At 37.3% G+C, this 17,067-nt stretch overlaps 1 protein-coding gene and 1 long non-coding RNA gene across 15 annotated transcripts in view; one reads left to right on the forward strand and one right to left on the reverse strand.

The window, feature by feature from the left end:
• LOC127567769 (1-phosphatidylinositol 4,5-bisphosphate phosphodiesterase beta-4) overlaps nt 1-15,709 on the forward strand; it is a 473,077-nt gene extending 457,368 nt beyond the window's left edge. For all 12 annotated transcript variants that reach the window (XM_052010784.1, XM_052010783.1, XM_052010786.1 and 9 more), the window contains one exon: nt 13,012-15,709. In XM_052010784.1, the coding sequence (XP_051866744.1) occupies nt 13,012-13,080 (69 nt within the window). In that variant the 3' untranslated portion in view covers nt 13,081-15,709. The remainder of the gene's footprint in view (nt 1-13,011) is intronic.
• Nucleotides 1-17,067, reverse strand: part of LOC127567772 (uncharacterized) — a 113,185-nt gene that overhangs the window by 79,978 nt on the left and 16,140 nt on the right. For 2 of the 3 annotated variants that reach the window (XR_007955944.1, XR_007955943.1), the window contains exons 4-6: nt 16,680-16,826; nt 13,679-13,742; nt 489-556 (exon numbers count right to left, since the gene is read on the reverse strand). This is a non-coding gene — a long non-coding RNA (uncharacterized LOC127567772). Of the gene's footprint in view, nt 1-488; nt 557-8,247; nt 11,509-13,678; nt 13,743-16,679; nt 16,827-17,067 lie in introns of those variants that run through there. The other variant, XR_007955942.1, reaches the window with a different exon arrangement.

A 17,067-nucleotide genomic window follows, 5' to 3' on the forward strand; every position in this document is an offset into this window, starting at 1 on the left:
CTTTGAGACAACCATGCACAAAAAGAGAACACAGATACAAGAAAGCCTTTGCAGCCATCATTTCATTATTGCAGTAGTATCAGTTTATGCAAACTCAAATCCAAGTGTTTGATAACTTTGTCAACCTAGACTGGAGCAGATGGGGTAGGGTAGTGCCCACTCACAGCCAAGGACGTAGGGATGTGAATGATGCAAAAGATATTCTCTGCTCAACCAGCATTGCAGTCAGCATGAGCCATACTACACCCTCACTATAAAACACTTATACAGATGACCCATCCAGCCATTGCATTAGTAATCCTTGTAGTGTGAGCAAGGCAGTCAACAAAGGAACTGTCTTCAAAACTGGTGGCCTTGCTCCCTCAGATAGCATGGGCCCCGTTTCTTTTGTTTTCTGCCATTTTATTCATAAAATTGCTACAGTTCACAAATAGGCCATTGAAGAACATTCCAAAAAAATTCAACACAGCTGCAGCTAAATTTTATACCTTCTGTTTAAGGCTTCTGTCCTGTTGCTTCTTGTTGGTGGCAGGTGGATTTTCCTCCATGGTGCTTCCTGCAATACAATGACATACAGAAAGGGAATAAAAGGAGGTTGTGGAGGCCCTCCTTCTGCTTTGTCCCCAACTCCTTTACGTCCATTTCCATTCCCTTTTCTCCCGTGTGATCAGGAAGTGGGCGACTGAAGGTCAAGTTATTCCACCTCACCATGTATTAAGAATGGGTACAGAGGTAAAATCATAATTTCAAAGTTGCCGAAGTTCTCCTACGCAGAAAGACAGCCTAGAGCCATCCAGAAGAGCATGGCAGCAAACCCTGAGGTAGTGGTAGGGATGCCCAGTGGGGAGAGGGTTTAATCGTACTTTCTGATCCCTTTCTTGAGGCCCTATTACCTGTTCAGTGTGTCTTCAGACTAATGAGAGAATTGCTATTGAAATTTTACCAGATTTGGAACTCTGCTAATCTTGGTAATGGTTCTTAATTCATTTTGTGGTGATGCATTGGTATTGGTTTATTATTGTCACTTGTACCGATGTAGTGAAAAACTTGTCTTGCATACCGTTCATACAGATCAATTCATTACACAGTGCATTGAGGTAGCACAGGGTAAAAACAATAACAGAATACAGAGTAAAGTGCCATAGAATTTAAATTTAAAAGTGTAGAATGATTATAGTAGAAGTAATGAGTAAATCTGCAGAGAGCAGCTTGCAACGAGTTGCCACGCTCATTGGATAGTGATGCAGTGCTATTGAATTTCATTTACTCCCTACAATGGAGATCCTGTTGAGAATTCGTCCAGTGTAGAAAATTCATTCCAGTCATGGAGAATGGTTCATGGCCAGAACTTTCACCTCAATACCTGTTTAGCAGCAAAACCATCCACACCCACCTGTTTTTTTTTTGCTGTTTTCTGTTGTCTGAGGTTGACCTGGAGAAGCCATTGGGGCATCACTCTTCAAGGTAGCAGTTTTTTCCATGTAATGTATTTACATGCACCCAGTTGCTCAACACATCCACTATTCTGTGTGGCAGTGACAACAGGGAAGCCCTGGTTGGTCATTCCATACTCTCTATGGGCTGACCTTGGTCCTCTTTGTTTATTTATATCTCTACGTTTGGAACATGAGAAGTTTCTATCACAGTCTTTGAGGTAGTTCCCAAACATGTATATGATATCTAAATAATTAAATCATTTTCTTTGTGCTATTATCAAGAAACATATTAGCATTTCTCCTAATACCAGTCTCATTTTAGGATTATCATTATAACTGACTCAGAGTCAACATTTGAACAATCTTGATGCAAAGTTTTATTTTTTAACTAAGTTGGAAATTCAGCTCACAATATTTATGTGGCAGTCTTTGGGGTGGGTTTGAATTAGTTATGATTCAGTCTGGAGAAAGAGAGTCACGCAAAATAAGGTTGCGTTTGTTGAGTCACTTCATTGGATCACTGTTGCCATGGTACCAGAATTATTACTAGCATTTTCTTCATAGTTATTTGGAGATCACCAGTGTTTCAGATTTTTGATGGTTGATAATGATTGACTAATTTGATGCAGTTTAATGTGGTTTTCCTTCTGTTTTGTCCAATTTCAAAAGATTTCTATACTTTAATTTGTCTTTGTGATGGACTTTAAAAGCTATTTAAAAGAGAGCTTGGACTCAATAAATATACACTTAAGCAATTTATTCACAAACATGAGCAAAATTATGAATCTCTCTAAGAATCACCACACAATGCATTCTATCCAGGCAGGAAAACAACAAACCCTCCAAGGCTTTCATCATACATCAGACCATAACACTAGAGATTAATCTTGTGCTTTTTCTTTTTATCTCAATCTCCAGAAATTGAAGCATTAGGATTGTACAATTCAAAGTCCTTTGACAAAACTAATATATCTCCTGCTACTTACACAGGAAGAATTATTTCCTGAAAATACCATTGGAATGTGAGAGCCAAGTATTAAATTCCTATTAAATATAGACACACGTCTTTGGGATATTGGGTTTAATTTTTCAGATTTATTCCTGCTCTCCATAGAATTTACATATTTTTCCACCTTGGTGCTCAATACAAGATAAGGGACCACAGAAGTCCTCTTGCATACAGTAAAAAGCAACGTCATTTAAGTTCCTTTATTATCAATAGAAGGATTCACTGGCAGTTGCACAGAATTACAACCTTTGGCTTTTTAAAAAAAAAGCTTCTGAACTCCATATTTGCTTTTGTTTCACTTTTCATTATTGGCTTCTAAATTTGCTCTTCCACACAAGCAAAACTATTCATTCTGTGTCTGCAATTATCACAGCCTTACATAATTTTAAGGAGCTCAGTCAGGTCACATTTCAGCTGGCCCTTTCAAGAGAGAAGGGACCCAGCCTAGTCATGTTCTCCTGGTTGACATAAAGCAATCTTTCTCTTGTAAATTGTTCTTTTCCTTTACATAAAATAGCCAGAAGATTTGTACACAATATTGTAAGTGGATCTGACCAAAGTTTGACACAGATTTAGTACAACTTCTGTACCTTTCCATTACAGTTTTTTGGAAATTAAACTTTTATCTTTGGTTTGCTCTTTTGATATAGTCTTATTCACATGCTCCATATACTTATTAACATGTAGCACTATGAGCCCTTATGCTTCAAGACTCCTTTGTTTCTTTATCAGAGTTTTAACTACAAATTGGATCCCTTTGTCTGTGTTGTAGTTTTGACACCCATTTCTTGCTGAAATGGGGAATTGGACCCGGCGTTTGCTCTCATGGTTCAAGCTAACGCTAAATGTGTTCTGCGCACATGGTGTCATCATCAACATGTGAGTTCCCATTAGTTACTTAATGACAGAAATTGAATCAAAAGGTTGTGGCTTATGGGCTTAAGAAAATAAGGAGTACATAATGCTGAAAGTTGTGAATTCTAGGTGAATAGGTAATGATTGCCTTGGACATGTTTTTAGATATATATAAAAAAGTATCCTCTGTAATTTTTATTTTTAAATAAAATCAATGTCAACAATTGTGAAGCTTCAAGAATTGAAAATTGTGGTTCACAGACCCCTTGACCTGTAGGCTCAGTGGCAGCCATTGATTCCAGGGAACATGAGGCACTACCGTCAGCGACAGCCATTGGGTCAACGGATCCTGTGGCTTAGCACACAAATGAGTCTGTAGCTGCCTTTCTAGAACGGAGCTTCCATATGTTAAATGCTGCAGGTTGGCTTTGGCTCTATTAAAGGAGCTCGCCTTTTCCCATGGCATCCTGTGAGCTGCTGGTTTGTGGCTACCTTAGGCATTAGAGGCTTTGAGGAACTGATAATCTCTCTGCAAAGGGACAGAAGCTGTAGTACAGTGATTCTGCTCCCTCTTGGACCAATGCAGGTAATGATTCAGTGCATCTTTTGTGGTAGAAACATTATTAACTCTGTTGCACCCGTGATTTTAACCAACTTTACAATTTGGCAATAGTGCAGCACACTGATATTTCAGAGCACCAAAAAAAGTGCAACCTGATTTCTAGGCATATATTTTTTGACTGCACAGCCTAAGATGTTAATGATCCCAAGGCTGATCTTTGGCCCTAAATTCTAAGTCATCTCATATCTCCAACTTCTAGTTTTTGTCATGAAGCTAGCTGGCTATTCCTGTCTTTAATTCCACCTGCTGCCATCTTATTCATTAGATTATTGCATTGCACCTTACTGAAGGCCTTTCGGAGATCTTGATAAATGGCATCCGCTGCATTACATTGTCTGTGATCTCTGGTTACCTCTTTAAATAATTTAAGATGTTCCCTTTTGAAATCCATCTTGACAAGTCAGATATTTTCCATTTTTTTTTCATCATTAAATGAGATTCAATTATTTCTGCTCCTAACTTGACTAAGCTGACTGTCTAAATATATGTGAATATGTTCTTTTCACTTTCTTAAATATGGGTATTACATGCGATGAAACTACACTTTTTGTTAAGTGTTTTTGTTAACTTTTTCCTAAATTATTTTAAGATTCATAGATATAATTCAAAACAGATCAGATTTTATTTTCCCGGCATTTGATTAGTTTATTTTTTAATTTTAAATGTGGTTATGTAATCTCTAATCTCACTACAATATAATGTCCATCTAATCTGCCAAGTAAATATTGAAATAGAGTGATTTAATATTTTAACCATTCTATGATTGTCTCATATGATAATTTCCCATATACACAGAATAAAATATCATTCCAGCTTTCCCTTTTTTATGCATATGCCTTATTAATGTATTGCTCTGTTTCTCAATAATTTAATTTTGTAATTCGAGTTTTTCATGAATGATTAATTTGTTCTTGATTTTTCATAGATTTTATTTTTTTCTTAATTCCATTGAACACTTTTGAATGTTTCATCTTGCTGTTCTATATCACTGTTTGCTATTTTATTTTCCCATGTACACCCCTCATGTTATGGATGGGTTGTGTTCCTGGAAAACCATCCATATCACGATATTCCGTAATGTGAACCCTTACAAATATTGACAAAGTTGTTGTTTCTTTTGCAATTTGTCTTTATTTAATTTTTTTCTCACATATTCCATTGAGTGTATTTTTATCCAATGTCTCAATTTTTTGGGGAGTGTTTTGTGAATTCCATAAGGGAGAATTTCCATTACTCAAACTGCCATAACGCAGCGCTACCCTGTAATAAGCCACTAGTAAGGAGCTGCTATTGTGAATTACCAGGTAGTATTACCCTGACCAGTGCAGTAGTTCAGCTACCAGAGCTACTGCCTCACAGCCCAGTGACTCGGGTTCAATTCTGACCTCCAGTGCTACATGTCTGGAGTTTGCATGATCTCCCTGTGACTTTGTGTTTCCTTTAGGTGCTACCATTTTCTTCCTCTTCTCAAAAAAATGCAGGCTGGTAGGTTAATTGGCCATTGTAAATTACCCCTTGTATGTAGGTAAGTAGTAGCATCTGGGGAGGGTGGAAATTATGGGAATTGGAGGAGAATAAAATAGGTTACGATAGGATTATTGTAAAAATTAATGTCTCTTGGTCAGCACAAACTTAGCTGGTAAGGATATTGGTTTCAGGATTGGTGACTCTCACCCCTTCGATCGATGTGTTCTAATCAGCCAGAATACTAGCTGCTTTTGTTAGGCTGCCCCTTGAAATCGAGGATCACCTACTCAAATTCCCATGAGTTGCAGATATCTGTGCTTGAATTCTTTTAATGCTGGTGGCCATTGCAGGCTTTCACATTGACTAATCAGAGCGTGGTCTTGGTCCATAAGGTCTTAAAAACTACACTTCTACAGTGTAGCCAAGGTCTGATGGGGACTATTCTGTCTGTTGTGGCAATGAGCAGCAGCACTGTTGATCCTCTGCCCAGCACCATTGAACTGTGAACAGAGGTTGCAGGTTGTACTGCCTCTTAGAGAGTGGAGCTTAACCTAATTCCTTGAAGCACCCTCCAAATACGCACTTCAGAAATGGGCCCTTCTCACTGCAAGATACTTGCTTCTCTCTTGGTGCAGCTTTTTCCATGAATCAAGAGTCACCTCAGTCTTCAAGCTGCAGTAGGTAAGTTACTAGAGGGAATTCTGAGGGGTAAGGTATATAAGCATTTGGAAAGACAGGTTGATTAGTGATAACATGACTTAGTGGTGGGAGACCCATGTCTCATGAATTTGATTGAGTTTTTTGAAGCAGTAACCAAGGTCGATGAGGGCAGGGCAGTAGACATGGACTTCAGTAACGCCTTTGATAAGGTTCCGCATGGTAGGATTAGTGGTGTTCCCCAGGGCTCGGTGCGAGGCCAATTGCTATCTGCCATCTATGTCAATGATTTGGATGAGAATGTACAAAGTATGGTTGGTAAGTTTGCAGATGACACTAAAATAGGTGGTGTCGTTAACAGTGAAGATGGTTATCAGAATTTACAGAGGGATCTTGATCAGCTGGGTAAGTAGGCTGAGGAATGGCAAATGGAGCTTAATTTGGATAAGTGCAAGGTGTTGCACTTAGGGAAGACAAATGAGGATAGGATTTTCACAGTGAACAGTAGGGCCCTGGAGAGTGTTTGTAGAACAGGAGAATCTAGGAGTACAAGTATATGGTTTCCTGAAAGTGGTGTTACAGGTAGACAGGGTGGTGAAGGTGGCTTTTTGCACACTGGCCTTCATTAGTCAGGGCATTGAGTATAGAAGTTGTGATGTTATGTTGCAGTTGTACAAGATGTTAGTGAGGCCACATTTGGAATATTGTGTTCAGTTTTGGTCACCCTCCTATAGGAAAGATGCCATTAAGCTAGAAAGAGTGCAGAAGAGATTTACAAGGATGTTGCCTGGACTTCAGGGACTGAATTATGGAAAGAGGTTGAGCTGGTTGGGACTTTTTTCATTGGAGTGTAGGAGAATGAGGGATGATCTTATAGAGGTGTATAAAATCATGAGGGGGATAAATAGGGTGAATGCACAGTCTTTTTCCCCAGGGTTGGGGAATCAAGAACTTAGAGGGTGTAGGTTTAAAGTGAGAGGGGAGAGATTTAAGTGGAACCTGAGGGGCAACTTTGTCACCCAGAGAGTGGTCCGTATATGGAATGAGCTGGCAGAGGAAATAGTTGAGGCAGGTACATTAACATTTAAAAGGTACTTGGATAGGAAAGGTTTAGAGGGATAAGGGCCAAACACGGGCAAATAGAACTAGCTTAGATGGGAATCTTGGTCAGTGTGGACCAAGGGCCTGTTTCTGTGTCACTCTATAAGTCAATAGAGGAGTCAATCTCTCGTGGTACCAATTTTGCCACCCAACTTCAACTATAGTCACCAAATAGTAGAAATAGATTAATAGCTTGCGCACATTAGCCAGCTACTACAAATAGACTGAGTGATAAGTCATAGTAAGGTGGATGAATGGATTTTTCTTGAGAGAAGATTGTTACTAAAAGTAAACTGTTCCAGCATGTTTGTTCTAAGTACATTTAGAAGGATTCTTGCATCTACTGGGGATAAGAATGTTGAATCGGAGCTTTCAGACTTTGGTTTTATGGAGGAACTTTGCAGAACTCTTTGACGAGAGGGGCTGTGCAACAGTTTGAGATTTTAGAACATTTCATTATATCAATATTTCTTATAGAGAAGTGTTTTGTTGTAGATAAAGCAAGTACCAATTGCCTTTATACAGAAGGCAACATTTACTAATTGAAAGCACTGCTGTATACATAATAACCTCTCTTCTCTGACAACTGGTTGCTTTGTTCTACTTCCACCATTTCTTGTGTACTTGCTTCAAGTTATGGGAATAGAATACCTGTCCCTCTTTCCAGCCTATTCACTATCATCCTCCTGAAAGCAGCAAGAATTTTATAACGCAGAACAGAGCCCTATCTGCCAGAGGATAACTCATTGTTGCCCTTCTGCCACTTGTATTGTTCTGACTGAAGTTGGAGAAATGTGTCATTTGAGGTTTACTACGCCCTTTTGACTGTAGTTGCAGGAGAAATAATCCACCTCACCAGCACTGGTAAACATACTTGTATGTAATGGTTCCTTTTATCACATTTCATAAAAATGTACCACAGGGCTTGACTGCTGTAGAAATGCTATGGTTGTTTTATGTGGTGAAGAAAAAAGATAAGGGTCTTTGTTCAGCTTTCCGGAGGTAGAAGTGGGTGGGAGGGAGGGCTTGAAGGGGGACAGTTGGTGGCAGTTGTTTTTCATTACACAGCTTAAAATTAGTATGTTTGGATGCATCCACCCACTATCTCTCCTGCACAGTCATCTGCACATTAAATCGCCCAGTACTATTCACCCACATAATATCTAAAGTCACAAACAATCAATCATATGCCAGTTTATACATTCATCTCAAGCAGTAAAGCACATTTATTCACACAGATTTTCAGCCCATCACCAGCTTTACAAGAAAAAACAAGGATCATTTAAACCAATGTAGGAAAAATATGCTACTTTTGGGAAAGCTGCTAATAGCATTTATTTAATGTCCACATAAAGTCTGTTTAAAGTAGCATTAATTATATCATCACTGTATAAGCAGATTAATTAAAATTTGGCACATAGGGAATAGTTGTTTTTGGATGTACCCAATAACATTCAGCATCCCTCTTAGTTTGTTGCCACTATGGCTTACAAGTAGCAGACTATTGATTTTGTCAACAAATCAATTCCCTCTTCACAACAAGCACTTTTGAAATAAGGAACCACTGCTTTTGCCTGATGACAAAGACAATAATTAAAACAGTACTTAAGGGCACAAGATTGTGTTCAAGAAAAGTCACAAAATTTCTCCCAATCTCCTATTACAGTGTGGGCAGTAGATTGGTAAGAATCCTGGGGGAAAAAAAGCCATTTTTTCAGGATTCCACCTGCAGAAGTTGCACATCAAACTGCCTCCATAATTCTCACTGTTGTCCAAAGCATACCAAGATTATTTGTGATTACGATTGCATAAATATTTTTACTAGTCTTTTTTTAAAATTCTGCCATGCCTATAAACAATACAAACCCTTTTATGGTGAAGTTCATGAATACGTCCATTGAAAAATAAGGAAGAACAATGAGCATCTTGACAGTCATAACATTGGTAGTTAGTTTAACCACTTCCATTCCAAGGAAGAGTACTTACTCTCTCTGACACAGACAAATAAATTAGAAATCCACTCCCCTTCTCATTTTATGCCGAAAGACCATTTTATCTAATTGCCCTCCTCCCTTCCATACTGTGCAGGGACTTATTTAATATTCAACACATTTGCACAGAGTCTAGGACATGCTACAAAATTCAACCTGCATATCTTAACTTACCAGCACACAATAGTTGCCCATGCTTTTGTGTTATCTCCTTAATTACATGAGAAAGCACGGCCAACTCAGTTTACAGGCTAGATCTGATAGAGATGACACATTACATGATCTGATGGTATTTCTAAAATTTAAAACATGCTGCTTTAAATTATAAACAATAGAAGAATTTGAGTTGCATCAGTTGAAATGTTTACATGCAGTATAACAGTATTTGCACAATTTGTACTATTATATTATTTTTCATGTTTAACAGACATACCTTGAAAGATAGTCGATGTTGTCTGATTGCTCAATGTCAGAATAATTCAACTATGCCATGGTAACAGGAATATTTTCAAATGATTCTCAGGAAATAAAATGAGTAAAATGAATCATAGCATCATGGAAATAGGAATAATTAGAGTACCCAATAGATCAAATCTGCATCATTATCTTTTATGTAATTTGTTAAATGCCTTATTATGTAATTTACTTGCACACTGGTCTGACTTGTCATTTTCCTTTTTAATCTTTTCTGACCTAGATACATATTTAGTTATGTGATAGAAATGACTGTAATTATTGGTACTTAGATGAACAGATGATGAACTTTATGCTAAAATCTGTCCTAGATAAAATAATCTAATGTAGCACAATATTGTATTGGGGACCTCAAGTCTGAGGGAGGATAGAAGTGGTGAAGGTCATAACATCTGCAAGAATACTGACACAAGTTATAACCATCAGTGGAAGTTACTTTAATTTGTTTTGGGAACTGTAAGAAAGTTTCTATCTTATATGAATTCCAATGTTGGGCATACTCTGCTATTGAACTTGTGATTCTTAAACCAGAAATTAGGAATATTAAATGCACCACCACAATTTTTGAAACCTTAAGCAGCTGGCATTCCAAATGGTCCCAAGTTCAATTCAGATCTTCAAAATGTTCTGCTTGTCTAAATGTATGCATCTCATTGTGCCTGTGTTTATAATGTACAATAGTAGTCAAAGTCGAGTTTATTGCCAATATGCATAAGTACATGTATACACAGGTACAATGAAAAACTTACTTGCAGCATCATCACAGGCACATAGCATCATATAGGCAGCATTCACAAGAAAAACATTAATTAAACATAAATTATACCAATTTTTACAAGAAAGAACACAATTAGAACAATAAAAAACAAAGTCCATTTTAGTGCAAAGTGGTCATAGTGTTGCTAAACTGTAGTGATTAGAGTACATGACCACGATCTGAGAATCCATATTTTCAAAGGTAGCACTGATTGTCATAAATTGTAAGCCTTGCCTCTGTGCACAAAAAGTTGGTGCAACCATCATGACTGCTTCTGAAAAGTGAGTACCGACTTGTCTTGCTACAAAATAAGTGAACCTTAACCAACAAATGGTAGAGCACTTGTTAAGTTGATTCAGTTCCTAACTACTTGTGCAGTTAGGACCAGTTGTTTGGTTGGAGAACTGCCTAGCATGGTTCTTTAAAGTAGAGTGAGAGAAGTACCGGCATCAATTGATAGTACATTGATGCTGGAAACCTGAAATGAAAACAGAAAATGCTTGAAACACTCAGTAGGTCAGGTAACAGCCATGGAGGGAGAAACAGAGTTCACATTGAATAACCTTTCATCCATTCTGATGCATTTTCTGCTTTTATTTCAAAGCTTCCTCATTGATTTTAGCATCTCATCAGCAAAAGGGATGGGCAATCCACCTCTCAGATTTTTACTATATTCCATATATGATACTGGTCATATTTGTGGATCAGGCTTGTTTGTCAGCAACTGCTTAAATCCATGTCCTTACATGAAGCACTTTACAGAGAGTAATGGCTGCCACAAAGCCAATTCTCCTGTCCCACATATTCTATGTGGCCAATCTCAAACATTTTGTACATTATATTTACTCGGACAGACACCTTCCAAATTAGTCCTGAGCTAATGTACAAGTCTCCAAGCTTGTCTTTATAGGCTACATAGGAGTACACCTATTGCAACTTACAATTTAATTAATCACCATCAGGCCTGGTGGTGCAGCAGTTAGTTCTTCTGCCTCACAGTTCCAAGGCCCCCTGTTGTTGAGCCTGACCTCAGGTGGTATCTGTGAGGAGTTTTCATGTTCTCCCTGTGACCACACGTATTTCCTCCAAGTGCTACCTTTTCCTTCCGGGTAGATTAGGGGGTAATTTACAGCAGCCGACTAGTGTAAGTTAATGGAAAAAAGAATCAAAACTGAGTTGAGGGGCATGTATGAAAGAGGAAAAATTGTAGGAGTATAAGGAAAGGGGAATGGGATTACTGGGGTTTCTTCAATGAGCTAAACGTATAGTAATCTTAAACTATTGCTATCATCAATTCTGAGTATTCTTGTACCAGTATCCTTCAGCACCATGGCAATAGTACAATGAAATAATTTTCAAAAAGGACCAACTAGTAAGGGATGTGAACACAAGTGCAACTGTATGTAATCAGTCCATGGTAATCCAATTCATTCAGTTAGCAGTCTAGTTTAGTTAGTGCTATGAAAGGCTCATATATACTGATGCAATAAAGAGGGAAAACATGTTTGTGATTTGGAGGACCCAAATCAGTGAACTGCCTCCCAGTGTTTCTGCAGACTAGGGGCTATATTTTACCACTTTGTCAACGTTGTCCTTAATCAACTGAAATTGATGTGTAATGATGATGAAATCCGAATGGGATAAATATTCATCCTCTGTTGTTTGGTGCATTGAGTTGTCCTCCACTTCAGATTTTCAATTCTGTCTAAGTCAATAGCCTAAAATTTGCAGTTAAGTGGGGAGGTCAGTAGTAAGTGGTGTTATTTCAAAGAAAACTTCCACATCTTTGGTGAGATCTTGTTTTTCTAAATATCTGCCTTTCCCATGTTAGTTTCTGCTACTTGGTAGTTTTAAAATCATCAAACTGGCTGGGCAGCCCATCATCTTCAAGAATTCTCACAGATATGAAATCCAGAAGCAATTTCTAATTAACTTTTTAAACATTTTGCATGTAACCATACCTTTTTCTACAGCCATAAAGATTACTAAGTTGTAATTATGGCTAAGTATGCTGTTAAAAACTATTCAAACCTTGTGTAACAAAGCATAAGATTTTCAGGGTATTTTAGAGAGGGACTAGTTTGTAAATACCTGATTTAATTGATAAGATCCACAAACAGCACACCTTGTATAGAGTACAGTTGGTTCACTGACAGTAACTTAAGGATTTCTGTGCTGATCTACACCATCAAAACTTCCTATCGGCTTCATAGAATAATAATAATGAACATTTCCAAATAAAATTTCCTGTATAATGTAATGAACTTTTAACAACTTCACAAGTTTACTCTCTGTTCAAAGGCATCCTGTTTATATGCTAAATATCAGCAAATGTCATTATTGTTGATTATGTACCTTCGTTTAATGGTAATTATTTGGGAGGAACTTATGAGAAACCTGCCTAAAACCACATTTTGTTGCCTGAAATAACTAACTATGTTAGTTTCAGATTGTGGACATAATATTATAAATACTAGCCTCGAGAAGGAAAGAACTCCTTGGGCTAGGAAGAACTTGTGTTTTAATTGCACTGCTACATCTAAAACCTGCAATGTTTGCTAATTTCACAAGAAGCATTTACTTTTATTCTTAGGCTGTCATTTTAAAATTGTAAAATAGAATAACAGTGTTTTCTTCCCCAGGCAAAAGAGATGCGGCAGATGGTGAAGCTGGAGGCAGAGATGGCTCGCAGACCGGCAACAGTGGTCTGAATTCCCCAGAAACCGATTGAGGCAGTACATCAGTCAGGCATACAATGAATAATAATGCCCAAACTACCAATTCTAACCACAATTTTGCCATCTCTTCTTACCTCACAAATCTTTTGCAGCCATCAATTTTCAGTATCAAAGAACCTGCATACACTGATATGAATGGCTTTAATGTCATGAGCACTTTAAAGATTGTTAATTCTATTTAATATGTGTCCAAGTAATTTTATTTTAATCACCGTCTTCTGGTATAGGTAGTCAGTAAAGCCATGCTGACGGTGTTATGATTTCATTTTGTCTAATTAACAGCTGTAAGATGGCAAATGGCTACTCTAGCAAAGCAGAGACTGGGGTGGGGTGGTGGAAAATCAAAGAACTCTGAATGATGTGCACAGGAGCATAAGATTAAACAAGTTAGGGCACAAAACACCTTGTGATTTGCGAAGAAGTCTGTTTATCCTGTGTGAACATCATCTAAATCTGAAAAGGTTGCCTATATATCGGTCTAGATATGCACAACAACAATGTTGGTCTATCTGTAGATCTCTGTACTATCTACAACTACTGATGTAAGATTGTAACATATAATAATACTCACAACTTGGAACATCGAGGGAATAGTTGCTGTTTCACAGGAAAGATCTTAGCCAGACCTTCTGACCCTTCAAGCACAAAACAAAATATTGATCAGAATTGATTGAGATAACAGTAAATTAAGTTCAAGGAGGTGGCTCACCACCCACCGTCACAAGGGCAGTAAGTGCCGGCATTGCCAAGTGATGCCCACATCCTGAAAAATCAATTAAGGAGCAGTTTAACCCACCAAAATAATTCCAGAATAGAAAAATTACTTCATACGAATGTAAATGTACCTCCTTTTACAGTTCTCATTGCATGGTCCTGCATAAGTAACTATTTTGTAGTTTGCAATGGAATAATGCATGTTATTATTAAATTAGGAATGTTGCTACCCATCAACATTAGATTGCCTAAAATAGTTTGTCATAAAAATATGAAGTTAATGTCATTTTTATAAAATTTCCAAATTGTTACTAGTAAATGAATTTGAAAGGATTTGGCTTTTTCCAGCATCCAGTACTCTCTAAGATCAATCTATGATCTTTATTAGGTTTTTGTTGGTAAGGGAAAACCTTTTGAGAACGCTGAGAGACACAAGTTTCCAAAAATAACATGTACATGGCCATAATCTTTCCACTTCACAATAAATAATAACAAATAGGATAAGGACAAAACTGATCCAAAGTGAGGTTAATATATTGTGTCAAAATAAGAAAATAAATGAGAAGTGTTGAATCAGGGAGGCTATTTAATGTTCTAAGCACATAATGTGAACACAATCTATATTATTACACTGGTGCAGGAATGTAGAACATAGACTTCTAATTAATAATAAACAATAAAACATTCAACATTATTTTCTGAGGTTTGGAATAGAGCAGCAAAGATTTTTATACTTCAGCCTGCGAGTATGAAATAAAAATACACATCACTATAGACCAGAGAGTCAATGAATCACATTCCTTTTAAGTGAATGGTGTTATTGAGGTAAAATTTGAAAATCAAAACTTTGCCCATTTGGTTAGTGAGGCACTGAGTAATCGCAGATAATTTATAACAATGTCTTTAACTGCATTGTGAAAGACCATCTTTCATAATGCTGCTTAAAACAAAACATGAGGGTCACTAAAATGCACCATTTTATTTCATTATATAATGCCTTGAGGAGAGGGTCAAGTCTGTGTTTAAAAAGAATTTAAAAAGTTGTTGCCAAATGATGTTATTTCATAATGTGCATTAATGACTTAAACACTTTTTTCCAATAATGACAAAAGCGTTACACACTAGAAGGTAAACTGGCTCTCAAAGCAGTAATGTTGAAAATATCATGATGAAATACTGTTTGTAAATATGTATTTAATACTATACCATCATTTAAGACCAAAATGTGTTTTAAGGCATATCAATTATTCTAAGGGCTGTGTGATTGTGTAAAACTTGCAGACTTGCTAAGAATATATTTGTTTCTGGGAATGCAATTTTGTGTTATCAGCCATTTTGAGGGATTCTTCTCCAGCAAGCCATTTTTACCCTCTAAAACAGATAGCTTTGATAACATATCAATTATGGTATTGTATATGTAGGTATTACTGAAATGTATTGCATACTACTGTAATGGTCCTTTTAATGTACCACTGATAAAACTGATTGGTACTAGAATTGCTGCTTTCACAAGGAAATGAAGTGCAATGTCAAAACATTGGAATTATCTAAATTTTGCAACTCGGGTATATAGATTAAAGAAATCTATTTGCTGGTAGATACTGTCTTTAAATGGCTGTTTTATATTGGATGACTGTCCTACTGCTTATATACTTAGCTATAGTAGGTTTGCTGAAAAAGCAGGCTGTTTTACAAGTATCACTTACATGTACTGGTTTTGTTTAAATATATATATCTTATATATATAGAAAAAGAGATTTGGTGAAGGTGTTTTATATTTATATTGTCTGTCAAATTACAAGGTAGAAAATCATGAACCTTAATTAATGTTCTCTTGATTCTTTAATACGATTTTATAGTTTCTGTACCCCATTATAATTAAACAACAAAATTGAGAAGTGACCTTGACTGGCTGGAGTTCTATTTTACAAAAGGAATTATCCCACATGATATAATTGCTACGAGAGTTTACGCAATTAAGAACAAACTTGAAATCATTTATAACAAGTATTGCTTCAGAATTTTGAAGAATAAACACCAGCATCAAAGCTGAGCATCTTAATAGTCAGCAGAAACTACCAGAAGGCATCTTATTTACTGAATACCACGATCGCAGTGGCAGATGGGACAGACTCTCCATTCAGTTAACCGCACACTAAAAAGACACCTCGTCAAAGCCAACAGTAAAAAAGACGTATGCCTAGAACTATTACTAAACACATTAGGATGCACTTGGAAGGAAGAGCTACTGGATGCCAATGACTGCTTTGGATGTTGGTCCTCCAGTGTAAATCCATATTGTGCTTGAGGCTTTACAAACAGAGCACTCCCTCTTTCGCAGGTATGGAATTTCTTTGGTATTTCGATATTCCAAATGCACTCACAGTTGCTACATAATTGAAGCACTGTTATTATGATCATTAGTGCATTCATACAAGTGCTTTCAGCTTCATATTTTTACCATTTTTCCTGCTGTGTCTCTAATTGGAGACAATTATATTCATAGAGACAGTTCCTTGATGACATACCCTGGTTATCATTACCTATTTTGCAATGCAGCAATACCAGTTTCTTCCACACATTCAATAGGCTGATCTTATTTACTCTAAGCCAATTTGTAGTTCAAGTAGTAATCCAAAGATCATTATGCTTCTCCTTTGTAACTTCAATCCTAGCCAGTCATTTCTCTTCAGCAGAAGCTCCGTCTTTATCCTATCTATGTCATTGGCTCCAACACGGACCATGACAACTGGATCTTTGCCATTCACATTCCTCTCCAACTCTGAAGAAACCTCCTTAACCCCAGCAGGCAACACAACCTTCAGCACTCACACTCACAGCTAAGAAACTTGACGTACCTTCCCTTCTCCCTGATGTATTGCAGTATTGGAACCTTGGACTCCAGGTCATCAACTCCTAGTCGATGTTCCTCAAGCTTCAGACACTTGCTACAGATGTGGTTGCCATAGATCCCAATGATTTCCGCCATCTCCCACATATGACATCTGCAACGCATGTCTTAAATATTTATTTAACCTCAGATAAGAGTAGATCAGGAGCAGGCTAGAGATCGGGGATATTGGAGCCATTCTTTCAGCATAGAGGGTTACGTGATTACTTACCTTGCCAGTCTCTCAGTCTGACTATGTACTGGGATCAGCATGGCCCAAATTCTCCTGCAATGCTCCAGAAGGAGCAGGAAATGCATCAAAAGGAGACTCGTACTGAGAAATGGACAGTCACATT

Source organism: Pristis pectinata, chromosome 3, assembly GCF_009764475.1.
Source record: "Pristis pectinata isolate sPriPec2 chromosome 3, sPriPec2.1.pri, whole genome shotgun sequence".
In the NCBI taxonomy this organism is placed as follows: Eukaryota; Metazoa; Chordata; class Chondrichthyes; order Rhinopristiformes; family Pristidae; genus Pristis; species Pristis pectinata.